This window comes from Scomber scombrus, chromosome 15 (genome assembly GCF_963691925.1).
Source record: "Scomber scombrus chromosome 15, fScoSco1.1, whole genome shotgun sequence".
Lineage (NCBI taxonomy): Eukaryota > Metazoa > Chordata > Actinopteri > Scombriformes > Scombridae > Scomber > Scomber scombrus.
The window spans coordinates 5405608-5422239 of NC_084984.1; the positions used below are offsets into that span (position 1 = coordinate 5405608).

A 16632-nucleotide genomic window follows, 5' to 3' on the forward strand; every position below is an offset into this window, starting at 1 on the left:
GAAGTCAAGTAAATGGAATTTAATCTATATACCTTATAAACATTACATACTTAAGGCTACAGCATGACCTGACTTGTGGATTGCAAAAATAAAAAGGTTGCTTTAAAGTCTTAGGTTTTTTTTTACACCACAGAAAAATGGGTTAATTATCACCCAGTCACATTTGACTAATTAAAAAAAAAGGCAAATATATTAAATTAGGTTTCAAAATCATTGAAAACCAAGCAGTATTCTGAGCTCTGAAACCCTGGGGGCTTGTGCGCTGAAGACACTGAAACTGTGCCCCCAACTGAACAGTCTGAGCCTCAGAAATCAACACAAAAAAATATACAGTTAAAAATGAGCCTTGTTTGTAGGTTGAAGACAAGCAACATGGATGATATAATAAAATAACGCTAGGAGCTAGGGCTGGGCCATATGGACAAAATCAAGTATCACAATATTTTTGACCCAATACCTCGATATCGATATTGTAGATGTAATGTAGAGATGACTCTCGATGCTTTCACAAAATATTTGCACAATTAAATTTTTGATAAATAATCATCAGTAATGTGGATATAATGACAACATGGGTAAAAAGTAAATAAGAGAACAGCTAGAACAGTCTGTTAAGTTCAGAAAAGTACATACTTTACAGTAATGCATCATTAAAAACTAGGAAAAGACAACTCTGGTGACATATCACAATATTACGATATCCAAAATCTAAGACGATATCTAGTCTCATATCATGATATCGATATAATATCGATATATTGCTCAGCCCTACTAGGAGCCATTGTTTAATTTGGCACATATTTGAAAAAATGTGTACTTATTTCAGTTTTTAAGGTAATTTGAATGAATAGTTGATAAGCGATCCATCAGCATTTATCATTATGTTACATCTTTGGGGGGTTTTTTCAATGAAGTTTGGTGTCGATGTTACTCTCTTTTTTTCCACTTCTTTCAGAAGTGCAAACAAGGGTCTGGGTGTAGTAGATGCAGCAGTAAGTCTGTAGTGATGGTGAAAGCAATGGAGCAGCATCTGCAATGCAGCTATTTTCAACATGTATATTGTGTTTCTGATTTTCCTTTACACTAAACTGTTTTTTTTACACTATATGAGCAGAGGACATTAATAAAATATGAATACTTATTACCTATTCAACAGTTTGGCCATCTTTGCCTTCTAAAGGGTTGAATATTTCCAAACTTGTGCAATGATATTTAGTTGTGACTGCTAGGAATGTGACTTCCTGACTTATACATCATTATGCATCATCAAAATTGACTTTGATGGTATGTCTGCAAACTCATATCTTATTACTACCAAATCACTAAAATCATCCAATCAAAAATCATAAAAAGAAAAAGTCAAGAGTAAACAGATCGAGAAAGCAGAGAAATCTCTCACGTGATTGTTTTTTGAACTTGGTGAAACTACCAAACGGAGAATGGGAGGCTACGACAACTGGAGGGGAGGTAGAGGTAAAGATGAAAAACAAGACGAGAAGATGCAGGAAGCTGAAAATAATCTGATAAAAAAGTTAAAAAGCGAGGGGATAGAGAAAGCGGAAGATAAAAAGGATAGAGATGGGTTGTTTCTTATCGGCTCTAAAAGGAATGAGTGTGGCAGAGAGAGATAGAGCTGAGGCGGAGAGGAAAACAGACACAACAGTCCCTGACTTCCTGATTTGAGTTTGCTAGAAAGAGAAGGTGAAAAACCAGACTGAACGCTGTAATTCGGTCTCTACAAACACCGCAGTAGTATAGTATACAGTACATGTCTACTGTTTACTGTACACCAACTACATCAGGGCTTCACAATTTTGATGAAACGACCAGATATGTGGCTGGAACATCATCAAACCAGTGAGCTGTTGAAGATATTTTGAACATGACACCATGAATTTATTGAATTATACACATGATGATCATCCTATGTAATAATTAAATACTATAAATTATCACATCACTTCATTTTTATCCTCCCTTTTCCCGGTTTTCAAATATATTTGATGCACATTTCTTCTCTTGTAGTGTCATGCAAAGCCAATATTAAACTAATTCATGTGAATAAACTAAACTATATTTTGTGCGTGGGAGCAGACATCAGAACTGAAATCCTCTTGTGACTCACCACATGCTTTTGCTGCACTGATGCAGAGTTCCTCTGCTACATACTCTCCGGATGGAAACGTGAGCACACTCTCTGAACCGTTTGCCCCACCTCCTCCTTCATCCTTCCCCAAGTAATAAATGTGGACACTTAGGCAGGTGGTATCCATGTCCAGCTTTGGGTCAAGTTCGGCGGCTGGGTTGAGGTCTGGGAGGAGGCCACTTGGATGTGTTGAGGTGCAGGTGGTGGGCAGGTCCATGTCTGACAGCAGAATACAGGCCATGTGCTGCTTACCAAAAGCTTCCACCTGTAAATAGAGAAACCAATAAGACTGGTAAGAATGATAGTGAGTAGAAAGTACTGGAATTAATTGAAGGCTCTGTTAGGCACAGTGGTGCTTTGAGATACATGCTAATGTTGGCATGCTAGTATGCTGATGTTTACCAGGTATATTGTTTACCATGTCCACCATCTTAGTTTAGCACGTTATGTTAACAATTGCTCAAATAAAGTCAAAGCTGAAGCTAATAGGAATGCGAATCGTTTTGCTGATACCTGTCATAAACCAAAGATGAAAAGTCCAAGGATCATTAAAGTATTTCGAATTCGAATGAATGTGTGTCCCAGTTTCATGGAAATCCATCTCAAATTTGTTAGACATTTTACTAAAAAGCAAAAAAGTGAACTTCATGGTGGAGCTAGAGGATAAGTAAGGGATCTCCAGAGTCCCTATTCACATGGTGGCCCTTTCCCTCCGACATCACGCTCAAGGTAGGAAGGTTGTCAAGTAAAGCCTGTGCTAGGATGGCAACATGGTTGCTTGAGCTTCATCTTATCATATGTAAAATTCAACAGATAAGTGTTACATTGACAGTTGCAGTTTTACTTAATTTTGGGACCACAGTTTTAATTAGAAGCATTGTGACAATAGTGAAACAACTGCACATAAATTAGGTACATAACATAAATAGACAGTCTCTACAGCGTGTTGCTGTCATTCATGATCACACTGCTTGTCTTTGCTCCTTTGCTCTTCTCTCTGTGGTTCAGTGAATTATGTAAATGTGTGCATTAATACCAGAATTATTTTAAGCGACTACTATTTCTGGTGCCGACTAGCAAGGATATGAATGTTTAAACTAGTTGATCACATCTCTACAAGTCAGAAGTGTAATGTGTATCTTAGCTGATGCTACTTTGCTTGCAGAGGTGTAAGTAAAACAGTTGGTTAAAGCGAACAAACAGCTTTATATTTAAATGTAAAAAAGCCTGAAGACTGCCCAGTTTGATTTGAATTTTACCCTGAGTATTATTAGTTGCATCTGTCAGCAAGCAAAATATTGCACATGCACCACATCCATTTTGCAGACCATAGCCTTTTGGAGCAGAGACTCATTCGCATTCCTGAAATTTCGACTGTATCCCTGTCTGTAACCATAAACTGTTAGATGACATAAGAAGAGCGTTGTTAGCATCATGAATGACATTTATGGTTGCTTATCAGAACATGTAATTATTTATCAGACCGCATTGCAGAGGACAACACAGGCTACCCTCAATTACCCTCTCTCTCGTACTAAACATGCATGATATATTTCTTGCAGATGGAACAATTTTGTATTTTCTCTGTTCCAAGCTCTAATATTTTTGTCATCAAACACAAATATGTTTTGTATGTAGCCTGACAGTTTTCCCAGATTGGCTCCTGTTTATAAATGTATCCAAGTATATCCTTCACTTTACAAAAAACTACCGCTGTCTTAAACAACTGGTTTGCAGTTGTGGACTTTACTATGTGCATATGTGCATAGTTCACTGCACTACAGGGTAGCAAGCTAACGTAACTGCATAAACATGCATGGCTGAACTGACTTAAAACAAGTGAATGTAGCAAGCTTAGCTGTCATCAACTCTCCAACTGTCCACCGCTGTCTGTCTCACCTCTGCTGAGCTGCACACACAGAGAGCTCAGCCCCATCCACGCTGAGAAAGAGAAAATAAGAGGCGGTGACTATAAATGACTGCAAAACACACTAGAATAGGTCTTCATTTATGTTTACCAAATTTATGTGCACTTGTTTAATTTCAGCTCAGTGTGAGCATCTCTACTGCATTTTGCTGTCATTTATAGTCATGCTCCTCTCCTACTCTATTCCCCCCAGTGCAGGACAGTGAACTACACCTGTTACATTACTGTAAGTGCATCACAACCCTCGGGAGTGAAAAGCGGCACGGATTATATAATGCAAGACAATAATAGTCTCCCACTGTGGCTGGAAATCCGACAATAAAACTGGAATGCTTAGGTTACATCTTATGTTGTTGCTTTTGTAGCTGCAGGTTTCTTTACCCTCGGACTAAAACTGAGCCAGTCAAAAAAGGTAAAACAATGACTCTGCATCTTTCTGAAACAGCTCCACAACATATGGTACTTCTCATACTTGCTGTTGTCTTTGGACTCTGCGGTTATAAAAAGTTGACAGGCACATTTTATGCAAATATTGTAGCGTAGCATTTGTTTAATATTTGAGAGAGGGCCTGATCCCATGCAGGACACAGCACAGAAACTAGTGCAATGACAAAGTAAGACTAAAGACATCGTGGTGCATGTTGTAGAAGCAGAAGTTTGTGATAGTTATGGCAAGAGGAAACTCAGCACATGTTTAAGAATACAGGAAAAAACTCCTTTCCCACCATTTTGTGTTATGTTTACACACCCAAAACGTTTATCAAGTAGCACACAGGCAGAGAGTTCGACCAGTTCCTTCTGCCTTATCGGGGCCTTGCTGTTGGTTTTTGGTCAGCACTATCAGCATGGCCACATTTTTTGCACTTTATGGCTGCTCTGCTCCACTACTGACCGCAGATGCCACTTCTTCTATCAGACTCTGGATATTTTGTGCTGTTGGGTTTCCTTTAAAGGCTTGATGAAGTTGCACTATTGGGCAACTAAAATAATTTAGAGCAGTTCCTAACTCATTCTGTGTTGTACAGTTCCATGTTATTATAATTCCATAAAGTGCAATGGCCTGTAAAATCAGATAATAAAAGGCATTGTTGGCTGTTGTGCATTCAGGCGGTCCCAAGCTGATCAAAGCCAAGAAAATATTCATAAAAGAGCTCACTGAGTTGCTTTTTCTCATTAAAAAAAAAATTATGCTTTTCTTCCTATCGAAATGTATGCTGTGGGAAAGGTATATCTATCTATCTATTTAGCCAAACACTGTCTCTCTGTTCTCCAGATGGTCGCATTTACATGGAATCTGGTTCTGACTAAACACTTTATCAAAGCAAGTTGACAATAATTGGAAAACAATATAAAAAAATATCACTGATAAGGAAAACTCCCCTCACTACAGACAAGAATCAAATAATGGATCCAAACATTGTACTAATATCTCCAAGCAATTTTAAACTACTCTCAGACCAAAGTGAGGCACACATAAGACTGAAGGAACAGGCTGTTCTGCATACCGTCTTCCTTTCCTGAGTAACAGTTAACAAGAGTCTAGCCAAAGCAAGACTGAGCTGTAGCAAAGATTGAATTAAACAGACACAGCATGACACCTCTTTTTCCTTTGTCTGTAGCACTGTGGAAGTGTAAAGATGTACAAACAATGAATGAATGATGGGAAACACAGCCACATTGTAAGTTTTTGTTTGAGATGGCCTGATGCCTTTGTATAGTCCACAGATGTGTAGTCAAATCAACAATGGAACTTCAAATAGGAATAAAAAGGCTTGATCATTCAGGCTGACATCCTAGAATCACATACAACTGAAGCCTTGAGGGTGATAGAAGGTTGTGCAGTCTGATAAAAAAAAAAAACAGTACATTTTTGAGCATAAAGCTAAAAAGTACGCTTGGTGTTCATCAACATGAAAACACCAGCTGAAACACATCATGCCAAAAATGAAGCCTGACACCATCATGCACAGGGGATAATTTGCTCATGGTTTAAGAGCAATGGAGAACATTTCCAATGTCCAGATGTGCAAAGCTGATCATGAACTCAACGCTATAACTGTTACCAGTGGTTAATTAATCAAAAATAAAATGTTGAAAATGTGCAACTATTCATTGACAATGTAAATCAATACAAACTGAATTAAGTCCAAGAGTGCCATACAATTTGGCCAATTTAGCTTCACATAGGCCAACAACATCAATAGCTCTCAACCTAGGCAGAGCTCTCTAGAGGACTTAAAAAACAGAGCAAAAAGGGTTAAAACCAAAACAACAACAACAACAGACAAACAGAAGTATCGTTGGGCAAATACTTTCTACATGTGAAATAGGGTTTGGTGATTATCATCTCACTGGCATCACCTCACATCCTTTGAACAAACTGTGCCAAACACCACAGCACAAAAGAACACCACAAGAAGACCAACCGAGGTTCCGAGAGGCATGTGTGAAATGCCAACACAGTAGTACAAATATGCAGCCACACACACTAATGATTTTCATAGATGAAAGGCAGATGATTTTACAGCTAAATTTAAATTTGGAAAAAGTCACATCAGCCTTTTTGGTGCCAACGTTTCACTCCATTTGTAATATAAAACAGGGGGTGCATCTGGTGACAACATTAACAAAGCATTAAATTCACGAGTTCAAAGGAAACAACAATCCATTGTGAAGGATTGAAATATCACATAAAAAAAAATCAATTCATCTAATGTTATTCATTTGGCTAAAAGAGTAATCCCATCCACTTAAAACACTTGGCCAGATGGGTAACTGACAGGACGTTACGGCGGTCTTAATAATCATACTGAATACTGGATACTGAATATTGATGATATAACAACATAACAAAAACGTATGTAATTCATGGAGACAGGTTTCCCACAGTCTTGGATTTGTGGAAAAATGTAAGATATTAGAAAACTGTTTTCTAGGCCGGGAAATGATTTGTAATTGACGGAATGCTTTGAAAAACTGCCGATGTTGGCACATATTCACACCCGCCGAAGCCAGTACAGGAAGTATCAGATGAGTATCAGCTGCGAGACAACTTCAACTGATATTCTACCAGTCCCTTGTTGCATCCAATGATCTGCTATCAGCTGGGGGGGGAAACAGCTGGGGTGGGGAAACAGTGTGCCTATCTGCCACATTTAAAATTGCACCCTACTTTAAATCGTTTTTGTGTTGTAATTACGTAATGATTTTGGACAAAAGCCTGGACAAAGCTTTCCAGCTCAAACACATGGACCTGCACATCCTGATTTGGGATGGGGGGGGGGGTTATAGAAGTTATAGAAAACAAAACTCGTAAAGTCTGATAGAAGTGGACATAAGAGTGAGGGATACTGCCATTCGTGCACAGTGTAATTTTTTTATTTTTCATAGCAGTGATCTCAGATGGGTGTAACCATGAGAACCTTTCCTCCTGTTTCAAAGCATTCTGAATACTTGGTCAGACAATTCATAACTAAACTAAATACATTTTGGATCTTTCATGAAGCGCAGCCATTCAATATTCTGTCAACGAACCAATCCTCCCTCTCTCTTTGATTATGTTGTGTGTTATAAAAACGACTTGAAATCTGAAAATAAGCTCAATCACCTATGTATGGCATGCTTTCATCTGTGACCAGACTCCATAAATGTATGGTCAATTGTGGTTTTTTTACTGCATGGAAAAACTTGGCGCTAAAACTAGCATTCCTGTTCTGCTCCCCATGTGTCAGAGTACACAAACATGCTCAGCGTGTCTGAAAGAGACCACAGATACCTAAGGCTGCACTTTCATGTCATATGTAACAGTTTGCCTCTGCTGCCTGACTCATAGACTGTCAGGTTGTGGGAGCTCAACTTCATTGAGTAATAGAGAGTGCTCACATTACTTCATGGAGTGGTTAGCGCTTGCTCAAGATGAAAAGAGACTTCTTTGTATAAGGACTGCTCTTGTGCTCGTCTCCTATCGTGTTCTTTATGTTGTCAGGCCTGTGTCTATCTGTTTTGGTGGACATTGTATTGTATTGCTATTCATGGACTTGTTTGTCACTGCCATTGAAATACTTGTACCACTCATGCATTTATCTTCTGTGGTTTGGTGAAAGCCTAAGTTGAATTCTGTGTTGAAACTTTGAAAGTTTCTCATTATTCAGTTTCGTACATCTTTGTTACATTCAGATTTTACTGCATTGTTGTGTCTTTCCTGCAGTAGTGTGATTTTGTTCTAGGATTTCGTTTCCAGGTGAACGCTTTCTCTGCAGGCTTGTGGGGGCTTGCAAATGTATCTGATAAAGATTTTTCAAAAACAAATGTTTGCGTACTTGATTTCCTTGTGTGGTGTGTGGCAATTATGTCCTGCCACTGTGACTAAGTATGTCTGTCTCTATTTTATTTTTGTCACTGTGTGGCTAATGACAATGTCCTTCCGTCTTGCCACATCTCCCACTGCCCAGAAATGATCAGAAAATTGTGATTGTGATTGCATTTGTAACAATATGAAGCACAGTGTTTTTTCCCTGACCTTTCGAGGTGGATCTTGAATGTTTTTTGAATTTACACAGCTTTGCCCTGTAGTATGCAGCCTTTTTTTGTACAATTGTCTGTCAGTTATCAGGGTATCTCTTTCTTTTCCTTCCTCTTTGTTCGATCTCACTCACTGGCTCCAATGTCAGGACGACATTCCCTTCCTCAGTTTCCCTGTCTTCCTTTACCTGCATTGTCTGTCTTGAACCTGGCTAAGTGCATCTCCTTCACCAATCATCTCCATTGTTGGAGAACAGAGACGGGGACGGGGTGACCTACAGAGACGGGGTGACCTACAGTGTTGAGATGCAAGATATTCAGCTAAATGTTGCAATATCACATTATAGGCAATATGTATATCGACAGGGCTCAAGACTAACAGCATCCCATTGTCCTAGGAATGGTAGACAAATGTGATTGACATATTTTCCAGGATGCCTCCAGGATGAAAGGGATTTTTTATTAATTTATTTACTTGTTTTAAACTATCGCTTAGCAAATGACAAACTGAACTGAGCGCTGACTACAAGGCCTTCTTTGCTGTTACTATAGTTACTATCACTGGCTGGCTACTCAGCACAAGACCTGAAATGTTCCTGCAGTACACACAGTCACAAACAGCTTGATGGTAAGACCTCGCAAATAGTTGTGCCTCTTACCTCACTGACCTGCTCCACCCATACACTCCCTCCCGTAACCTCCGAGAATACAAGAGAGAAATCAGTGAACTCAGAGAGCACAATCTTTTCAGACCACATGTGTTAGGAGGAGCAGAAACAGGACAACAGCAGGCACCATACACAGTAGGCTACATATATTTTTTAAAACTGTATTGCAAAGGTTCAATTCACCAGTTATGTTTAATGACTGAAAGCAGCATCTCCACTCTTAAAGTTCATTGTTAAAGAAAACACTCGTACATCAATAGCAGCAGATTTAGTGATTCGGGGAAACCAGGATAACCTCGACTTGCTTTACAAAGTAAAGAGACAACTGACACTTTGGTTTTGGGACAATTTACATTCACTTGGGGACGGTTAAAATTATTTTTCGGGACAGTGGTGAACAAAGTTAGTCTGATGCCCTGAGACACGTTTTTTTCTTTTTTTATGAGACCAGGCCTTTCTTGTTTTACACTTCAATGTGTGTGTTTTGAATGTTTCTTCGCTTCCAAAGGACATTGCGAACAACTCGTTCCCCCCTCTAAAAAACAGAAAACAGAACTCACATCATGAGGGTTGAACTGGAAAATGAACGGAGTGCTCTGAAGAGAATTAACTGACTTGCCTTATTAAATCATTTATCTACAGGATCAGCATTCATACAAATCAAGAGACAGTGCCATCAATAAACTGAATGTATATCCAGTTGCCAATCCAAAGGATCTCACCCAGTGCGCACAGCATCTTACATGCTGAGTTCTTATTCATGGAGCTCCGCAGGGCCTCACACGAAATGAAGCCAGCTGCTAGGACGCTAGTGCTAACAACATAGCCAGGCTCAGGGTGAGCTGACCAGTGGGCAGTGCTGATGCTTGGTAGTTAAATCACGTCCGTATGAATCTTCGTTATAAGTTTAAACTCTCCCAAGTGAGACGGCTGCCATTATCTTGCGAGGTGAAGTCGTTTTTCACCAGTCATACAATCTAAAAGGGGCGAGACAGGTTTAACGGGACTCAGCTGTAGTAGGCAAGCGTTGTTTCCTGTCACAGCATGTTTTAAAGTTTTCATCAAGTACTGCTGCTCCATTCAGTTGACTATATACACATATACGAAGTGCATATATATACACACACACTACCTGTCAAAAGTTTTAGAACACCCCAATTTTTCCAGTTTTTTATTGAAATTCAAGCAGTTCAAGTCCAATGAATAGCTTGAAATGGTACAAAGGTAAGTGGTGAACTGCCAGAGGGTTAAAAAAAAGGTAAGTAGGTGTTTCCTACAGAGAAATTGCAAAGAAAGTCAAGGTGTCAGTGAGAACTCTGAAAGGAAGAGGTCTGGCAGACCCAAAGCGTCAGAAGACAAGTTTCTGAGAGTCAACAGCTTGCGTGATAGGCGGCTCACAGGACAACAGCTTCAAGCACAGCTTCATAGTGGTTGTAATAAGCAAGTCTCAGTTTCAACTGTGGAATACTTCCAGTTGCAGGTTTGACAGGTGGAGTTGCACCACAGCATTCTGCAGCAATGTCATGCAGAACCCTCTGGTATGCACGTAGTTGGTCAGAGATTCATCTTACAGCAAGATAATGACCCAAAACATAAGTCCGAGCTATGCCAGAACTATCTTGGGAAAAAAGACCAAGATGGTAAGCTTGAAGACTATCATACATGAAACCCATATGACTGCATACCAAGCTGGTGAGTAATCCTAAACAGGGGAAATTCCTTCACTACGACAGCCCTCTCTAGAGTCAGACATCACTGCATGATACACTGAATGGAGGCTTCAGATTGCAGATGATGATAACACCATCAATCATAATCTAGAGAGGTTTTTGTGTTAACAGTCTCGAGAGATTACTTGTACAAATCTTGATTTTCTCTTTTGCGATACATGGAAATCAAACAAAAAGAGGACAACATTAGGCTGTGCTGTGTAATCTTTAGTTATTGTGTAAACAATACAATAAGGGAGTTGTGTCTAAAGTTCATATTGTTCTTTGCATCACTGTTCACCCACTTCCCTTACACTGATGCAATTCTGTAGTTTTTTTCACGGTATTTACACTTCCCCAAAAGTGTCTACAACACATAGTCATGCAGTGCAAATACTTTCTGCAATAATGAACACAATCCTCACTTGGCCCTGAGCATGGTTCTGTTTGTTGATCTATTCTGCATCTGTTCTGCAGATTAATGTCACAACTATTTCCTCTTTCCTTTTTCATTTTTCTTTTTAACTTATATCCTCTTAAGGAGATGGTGCCTGTTATATGCACACCAGTTAAATAGTAATTACCTGGATGTATGTTCAATGAGCACATGCAGATCCCTCTAATGTAGGCTACATTTGCTCCACTTTAAAATCTGCTATTTTCACTCAAAGCCGGTTGTCACACTTCAAAATAAAGGCCTCTCTCTAATATAAGCCTGCTTTCAATAAATGCCTGCTACCATATGCAGATGAGGCACATAAAAGGCCTCAGGCACTATTATGGAGAACATGGCATGTTTCTGAAAGTTATCCACACTTTGAAAGAACCACAAGCCAGCAGTCAGATTTTTTGGAAAAACCTACCTGGCAAGTACCTTGGAAAACTGTGCACAAGTCTGCCTGGTAGAACTGGTGCTGTTTTTAAAGGCAAAGCGTGGTCACACCAAATAATGATTTGATTTAAGTTTCGGTTACGTTCTACAGTGCTGTAAATTTGAGGTTTTTGGAGCTATTCATGTTACATAAATTAGTGCCAAATTTCAGTACCTTGAGAGCAGATGTGTTGAAATATTGATAAGATTATTCCTAGTTTACAGACGCACTTCCCTACTGTGTTCCTGTTTGTACTTTCAGATATCAGACTTATTCAACAGTTTCCTGATTGCTTTCAGCCATATCAGAGCCGTGTTCATTTACTGCTGATGAAAATATCTCCTGCTGCTGCTGCTCCATAGTAAAAGCTTTCCACTGACAAATTAATGGAGGGCTTTTACTGTGAGGAACTTGTACGAAATGAAACGTGTTTACCGCTGAGTTATCAGTGCTTTTCTTCAATAAAAACAAGCAGGCACAAAAAGATCTGGAGTGGATCAATTAGAAATACTGCAGAGAGGAACAGTACAAGCACAAAAAGTTACAGTGATGATGATGTTTGATGAAGAGCTGCAGATAACAGCTCTTAGTGCATTTTCGGCAAACAGAATATGTAACAGGCAACCTGAACAACTTTTTGTACCTTGTTCATTATTCATTTATTATGGTTTGTTTTACCTTACACAACAAAATGGTCTAATTAAATATATGTTTTGCTATTACAGAGAGAGCAAAATGCCAAAAGAAAGTACCGTTGAGTACTGGTTCCTTGAATTTGGTACCGGTACTCAATGGGACTTTTAAAATGTGAATGGTACCCAACCTTGCCTAAATCAAAAAAATAAATGAATCAAGGCTGCGGGAAACACAGGACTACTTCATGTTTCCTTTTAACCAAAACCACAGTAGTCGTGTGGGATGTTTCAGATCTACTATAGCTGCAAGTCTCTATGATCCAACAGTCCTAAGATTGTAATGAACGTTATTTTGGCAAACATGTGACATGGGGAAAAATGAGTAGCTGTAGCTTTGTTGTTGCTGCTTGTTCCATTTTAAACCAAGCAATACCTCATTTTATTCCATTACAGCAGCTGACAGTGCAGTTCTTTGTGCGTGACCTCAATCAAATTTGCAGAATGTTACATATGATCCCCGATGCAAGAATAATGTACTTTCCCCATAACTGCCAACATGTCTGTGTCACTGATTGTGTGCTTCCAGTAAAGACCTAAATACAAATGCTAAATTGGTTGGAGGTGCTTTGACAGATAGCCCAATGAATCAACACAGCCTACATACAAGTTAAGTAAAAAATTTAAAAATTTTAAAAAACTGTTATATTTACTTGTTTTTTGAAACAACATATAAAAACATTTACACAGCAGACAAATATTTACAATATGCCCAAGCCAAAAATAGATATGCTACTAAGTATAGCCTTGTTGTGATGAATGCAGAGTTAATACAGTCTTAACTGCCTCAGCCCAGCAGTTCCCCTTAACATGGTATACAGTCAATTTCAGAATCCATATTAGTATTATTGGTTGGTGATGACTAAAACATTGCAAACAACTTACTCCCCCCTCTAAAAACCAGAAAACAGAACTCACATCATGAGGGTTGAACTGGAAAATGAACGGAGTGCTCTGAAGAGAATTAACTGACTTGCCTTATTAAATCAGTTATCTACAGGATCAGCATTCATACAAATCAAGAGACAGTGCCATCAATAAACTGAATGTACATCCGGTTGCCAATTTATATACACTTAGATAACCTAATAGTCTAATACAGCAACTCTGCAATAAATCATACTCTCGTGAAGTTCAGCTTTTTGTTGAAACTGTTGCATGAGAGAATCAGCTTTTCTGCATCTTATTAAAAAGCTCAAACTATAACCTTGCTTTCCCAACCCCATCGCTTCAGGTCATTTTGGAGTGGTTTGTGGTGCGGTTTAATTGCAATGCATTACACTGAGAGGTGTTTCCCATATTTAGTCCAACTTCACTGCTATAAATGGGAAACTCCTCTAAGTATAATGCAATACAGTTCAACAGTACCACAAAGTACAGGTCTCCAAAATTATAAGTTAGTTGAATCAAGCCTAATGGTTCCAACAAAAACTGAACATTATAGCTATGACAAAACCAGGATTTAGTGCCAGCAAATAAATCTGCCAGAGTAATAAAAGTAGGCCAATATTAGCTCATTGCAGATGTTTCTTTAAAGGAATAGATAAGTTGATAAGATAATGCCCCAACTCATATTTATCTAGATCAAATTAATTATCTTAAATCACAAATAGCTGACATACACTATTGTTAGCTGATTTTTTAAAACTCTCAAATAATGACATCAACCTCAAAAATTCAACATTGGTATGGCTTTAATCAAAACCTATTAAACTTTAACTGAACACCAAAACCCTCTTGATGGCAGGACTTATTGTATAATTGTTGTACTAGAAAAGCAGTTTCAAACAGGTATCTCTAATAAACTGGCAACTGAGTGTAGACAGTCAGTCCTACAGTATAACAACTGTCAAACGATGAACGTTGACATGTTCATCCTGTTGTGATCATTCCTCCTGTTCATACCGGCCATTAGAAGATCACTTCATAATGCACTTACAATGGAAGTGATGGGGGTCAACATCCAGGCCTCATGTGCAAAAATGTATTTAAAAATGTATTTGAATCTAATTTGAAGCTTCAGCTGCTCAGATTTGTCAAGTTCAGTCAATATCTTTTAATATTGCAGTCTTTTTAGTACCAAATATCTTTTTTTTGTTACTGTAGGCCCCATTGTGCTGAACAGGAACACATTGTCAATACAGAAATGTGATACTAAAAAGACTAACAGTGGACTATGTCTACTTCTTTTGGATAATTTGGGCGGCTGACATTTCCTTTTATCTTCAGATAAAGTCTTAAAGAAATAAAAACATTATTTTACAAAACAAGGACTGTGGATTTGGTCTCTCATTCCTTCCATTGTATTTGGAGGTTGATCTGACGCTCAGTATGAACAGGAGGAAAGATAACAGCGAGGTAAACTTGTGTCAGTGTTCACATGAGCAACTGACAGTTGATTTAAAACAGAAATGAAAAATTGTGCACTTATCCATCAAATATCACACCTGTCAATTGGGGCGAAATAATAGTCCACATCTCGATGAAGGGATAAAATCAAATTCTAAATCTCGATTCCTACATTTACTTTATATTTCACATGTATTCACCATATAAAGAAAAGTACGTATATTATTTATTTATTGTTTCTATATAGAGTAGTCGTAAGTGTCAGATCAGCACAGAACAGCTGATTTAACTAGTTAGCTACACTTAAATTGCGAACTTCACACACATGCTCACGCGCACATCACTTAAACTCTACCTGTTGTCTTCTGTTGCTTCACTTCCCAAAAACCACCACGGGTCAGGGTCTGTCGGTCGGTCTTTGTAGTCCAGCTCCGGGTTTAACAGCGAGCGCTTCAGCCAATAAGCCTCAGACCTACAGGCTTACGTTAGCCGTCAACTTAAGTACTGTCGTTCCGTTATTTGCTCCGTCAGCTGCCATTCCGTCGGTGTTCACATCTTTTCCAAAACTACTATCACTGTACGCTTCACACCGAGCGACTCTCAGCGACCTCATTATCCTCTTCTCGACATGACTCTCGGGTTAGGGTGAGAAACTGTGCTGCCACCCCGACTCGCCTCTTCGTATATGGGTCGATGATAGTAGTCTACACAGTATGATGATGAGGAGGAGGAGGAGGAGGAGGCGCGGAGGAGGGCGGAGCAGGAGGGCTCCAAACCAAACGACTCTTTTATCCCCGCCTTACTTTTTGTTTTGCCACCCGCATTCGGCTAAGATCCGCCCTACTCGGCCTCTGATTGGCTAGTGCTCGTTGCCATCGTTGGTTAGATTGGTTAGATTTAGACACGAGAGTGACATGATTGGGTTAACGTGAACCAGAGCCAATCAGAGGCAGAGGAGGGCGGGTCTTAGCCGAATGCGGGTGGGAAGAAATAATACTTTTCTGCCCCACTACACAACTCGCCTCTTCCGTGTTTGACACAGTATTGATTAGGCAGGAATGTATGGTCTGTCTAACACATCATCTTTCTGTGCTGAAGTCACCTGAAGAAAGCCAAAGCCTAAACTACAACTGTCGTGTAACTAAGTACATTTTCATCAGTACTGTACTCAATTACTGCTTTGAGTACTTCCAAATACAGTCACCGACCACTTGTGCAATCTAATTCAATCCAGTTCAACAGCTCTTCCATAAATTCTACCTTTTTCAAATTTATTCATTTTCAATTGTTGACATTGTCAAAAAGGTGATCATTTTATTTTATGTTTATTATTGAGGTCAGAGTGGGTGGTGGTGGCGTACTGGGGTGAAATATAGGTGGGGGGGGCTATAACAGAATGGACCATACTTATATATCTCTTTTCTAGTCGTTATGACCACTTGAAACGCTTATACATTACATGTCTCATTCACACACATTCATACACTGATGACAGGGACTACCACGCAGGGTACCAATCAGGAGGAAACTAACCATTCACACACATTCATACACTGATGACAGGGACTACCACCGACGGTACCAATCAGGAGGAAACTAACCATTCATACACATTCATACACCGTTGGCGATGGAAGCAATTTGGGGTTAAGTATCTTGCCCAAGGACACATCGACATGTGGATTGGAGGAGCCAGGAATCGAACCACCAATCTAAATTAATTAATTAATTCTTCTTCCTAATAGGAA

At 39.1% G+C, this 16632-nt stretch overlaps 1 protein-coding gene across 2 annotated transcripts in view; it reads right to left on the minus strand.

Moving 5' to 3' along the window:
- The window catches only part of jak2a (Janus kinase 2a), a 33814-nt gene extending 18267 nt beyond the window's left edge, over positions 1-15547 (minus strand). For both annotated transcript variants that reach the window (XM_062434874.1, XM_062434873.1), the window contains exons 1-2: positions 15240-15547; positions 2126-2411 (exon numbers count right to left, since the gene is read on the minus strand). In XM_062434874.1, the coding sequence (XP_062290858.1) occupies positions 2126-2387 (262 nt within the window). In that variant the 5' untranslated portion in view covers positions 2388-2411; positions 15240-15547. The remainder of the gene's footprint in view (positions 1-2125; positions 2412-15239) is intronic.
- Positions 15548-16632: the final 1085 nt, after the last annotated feature.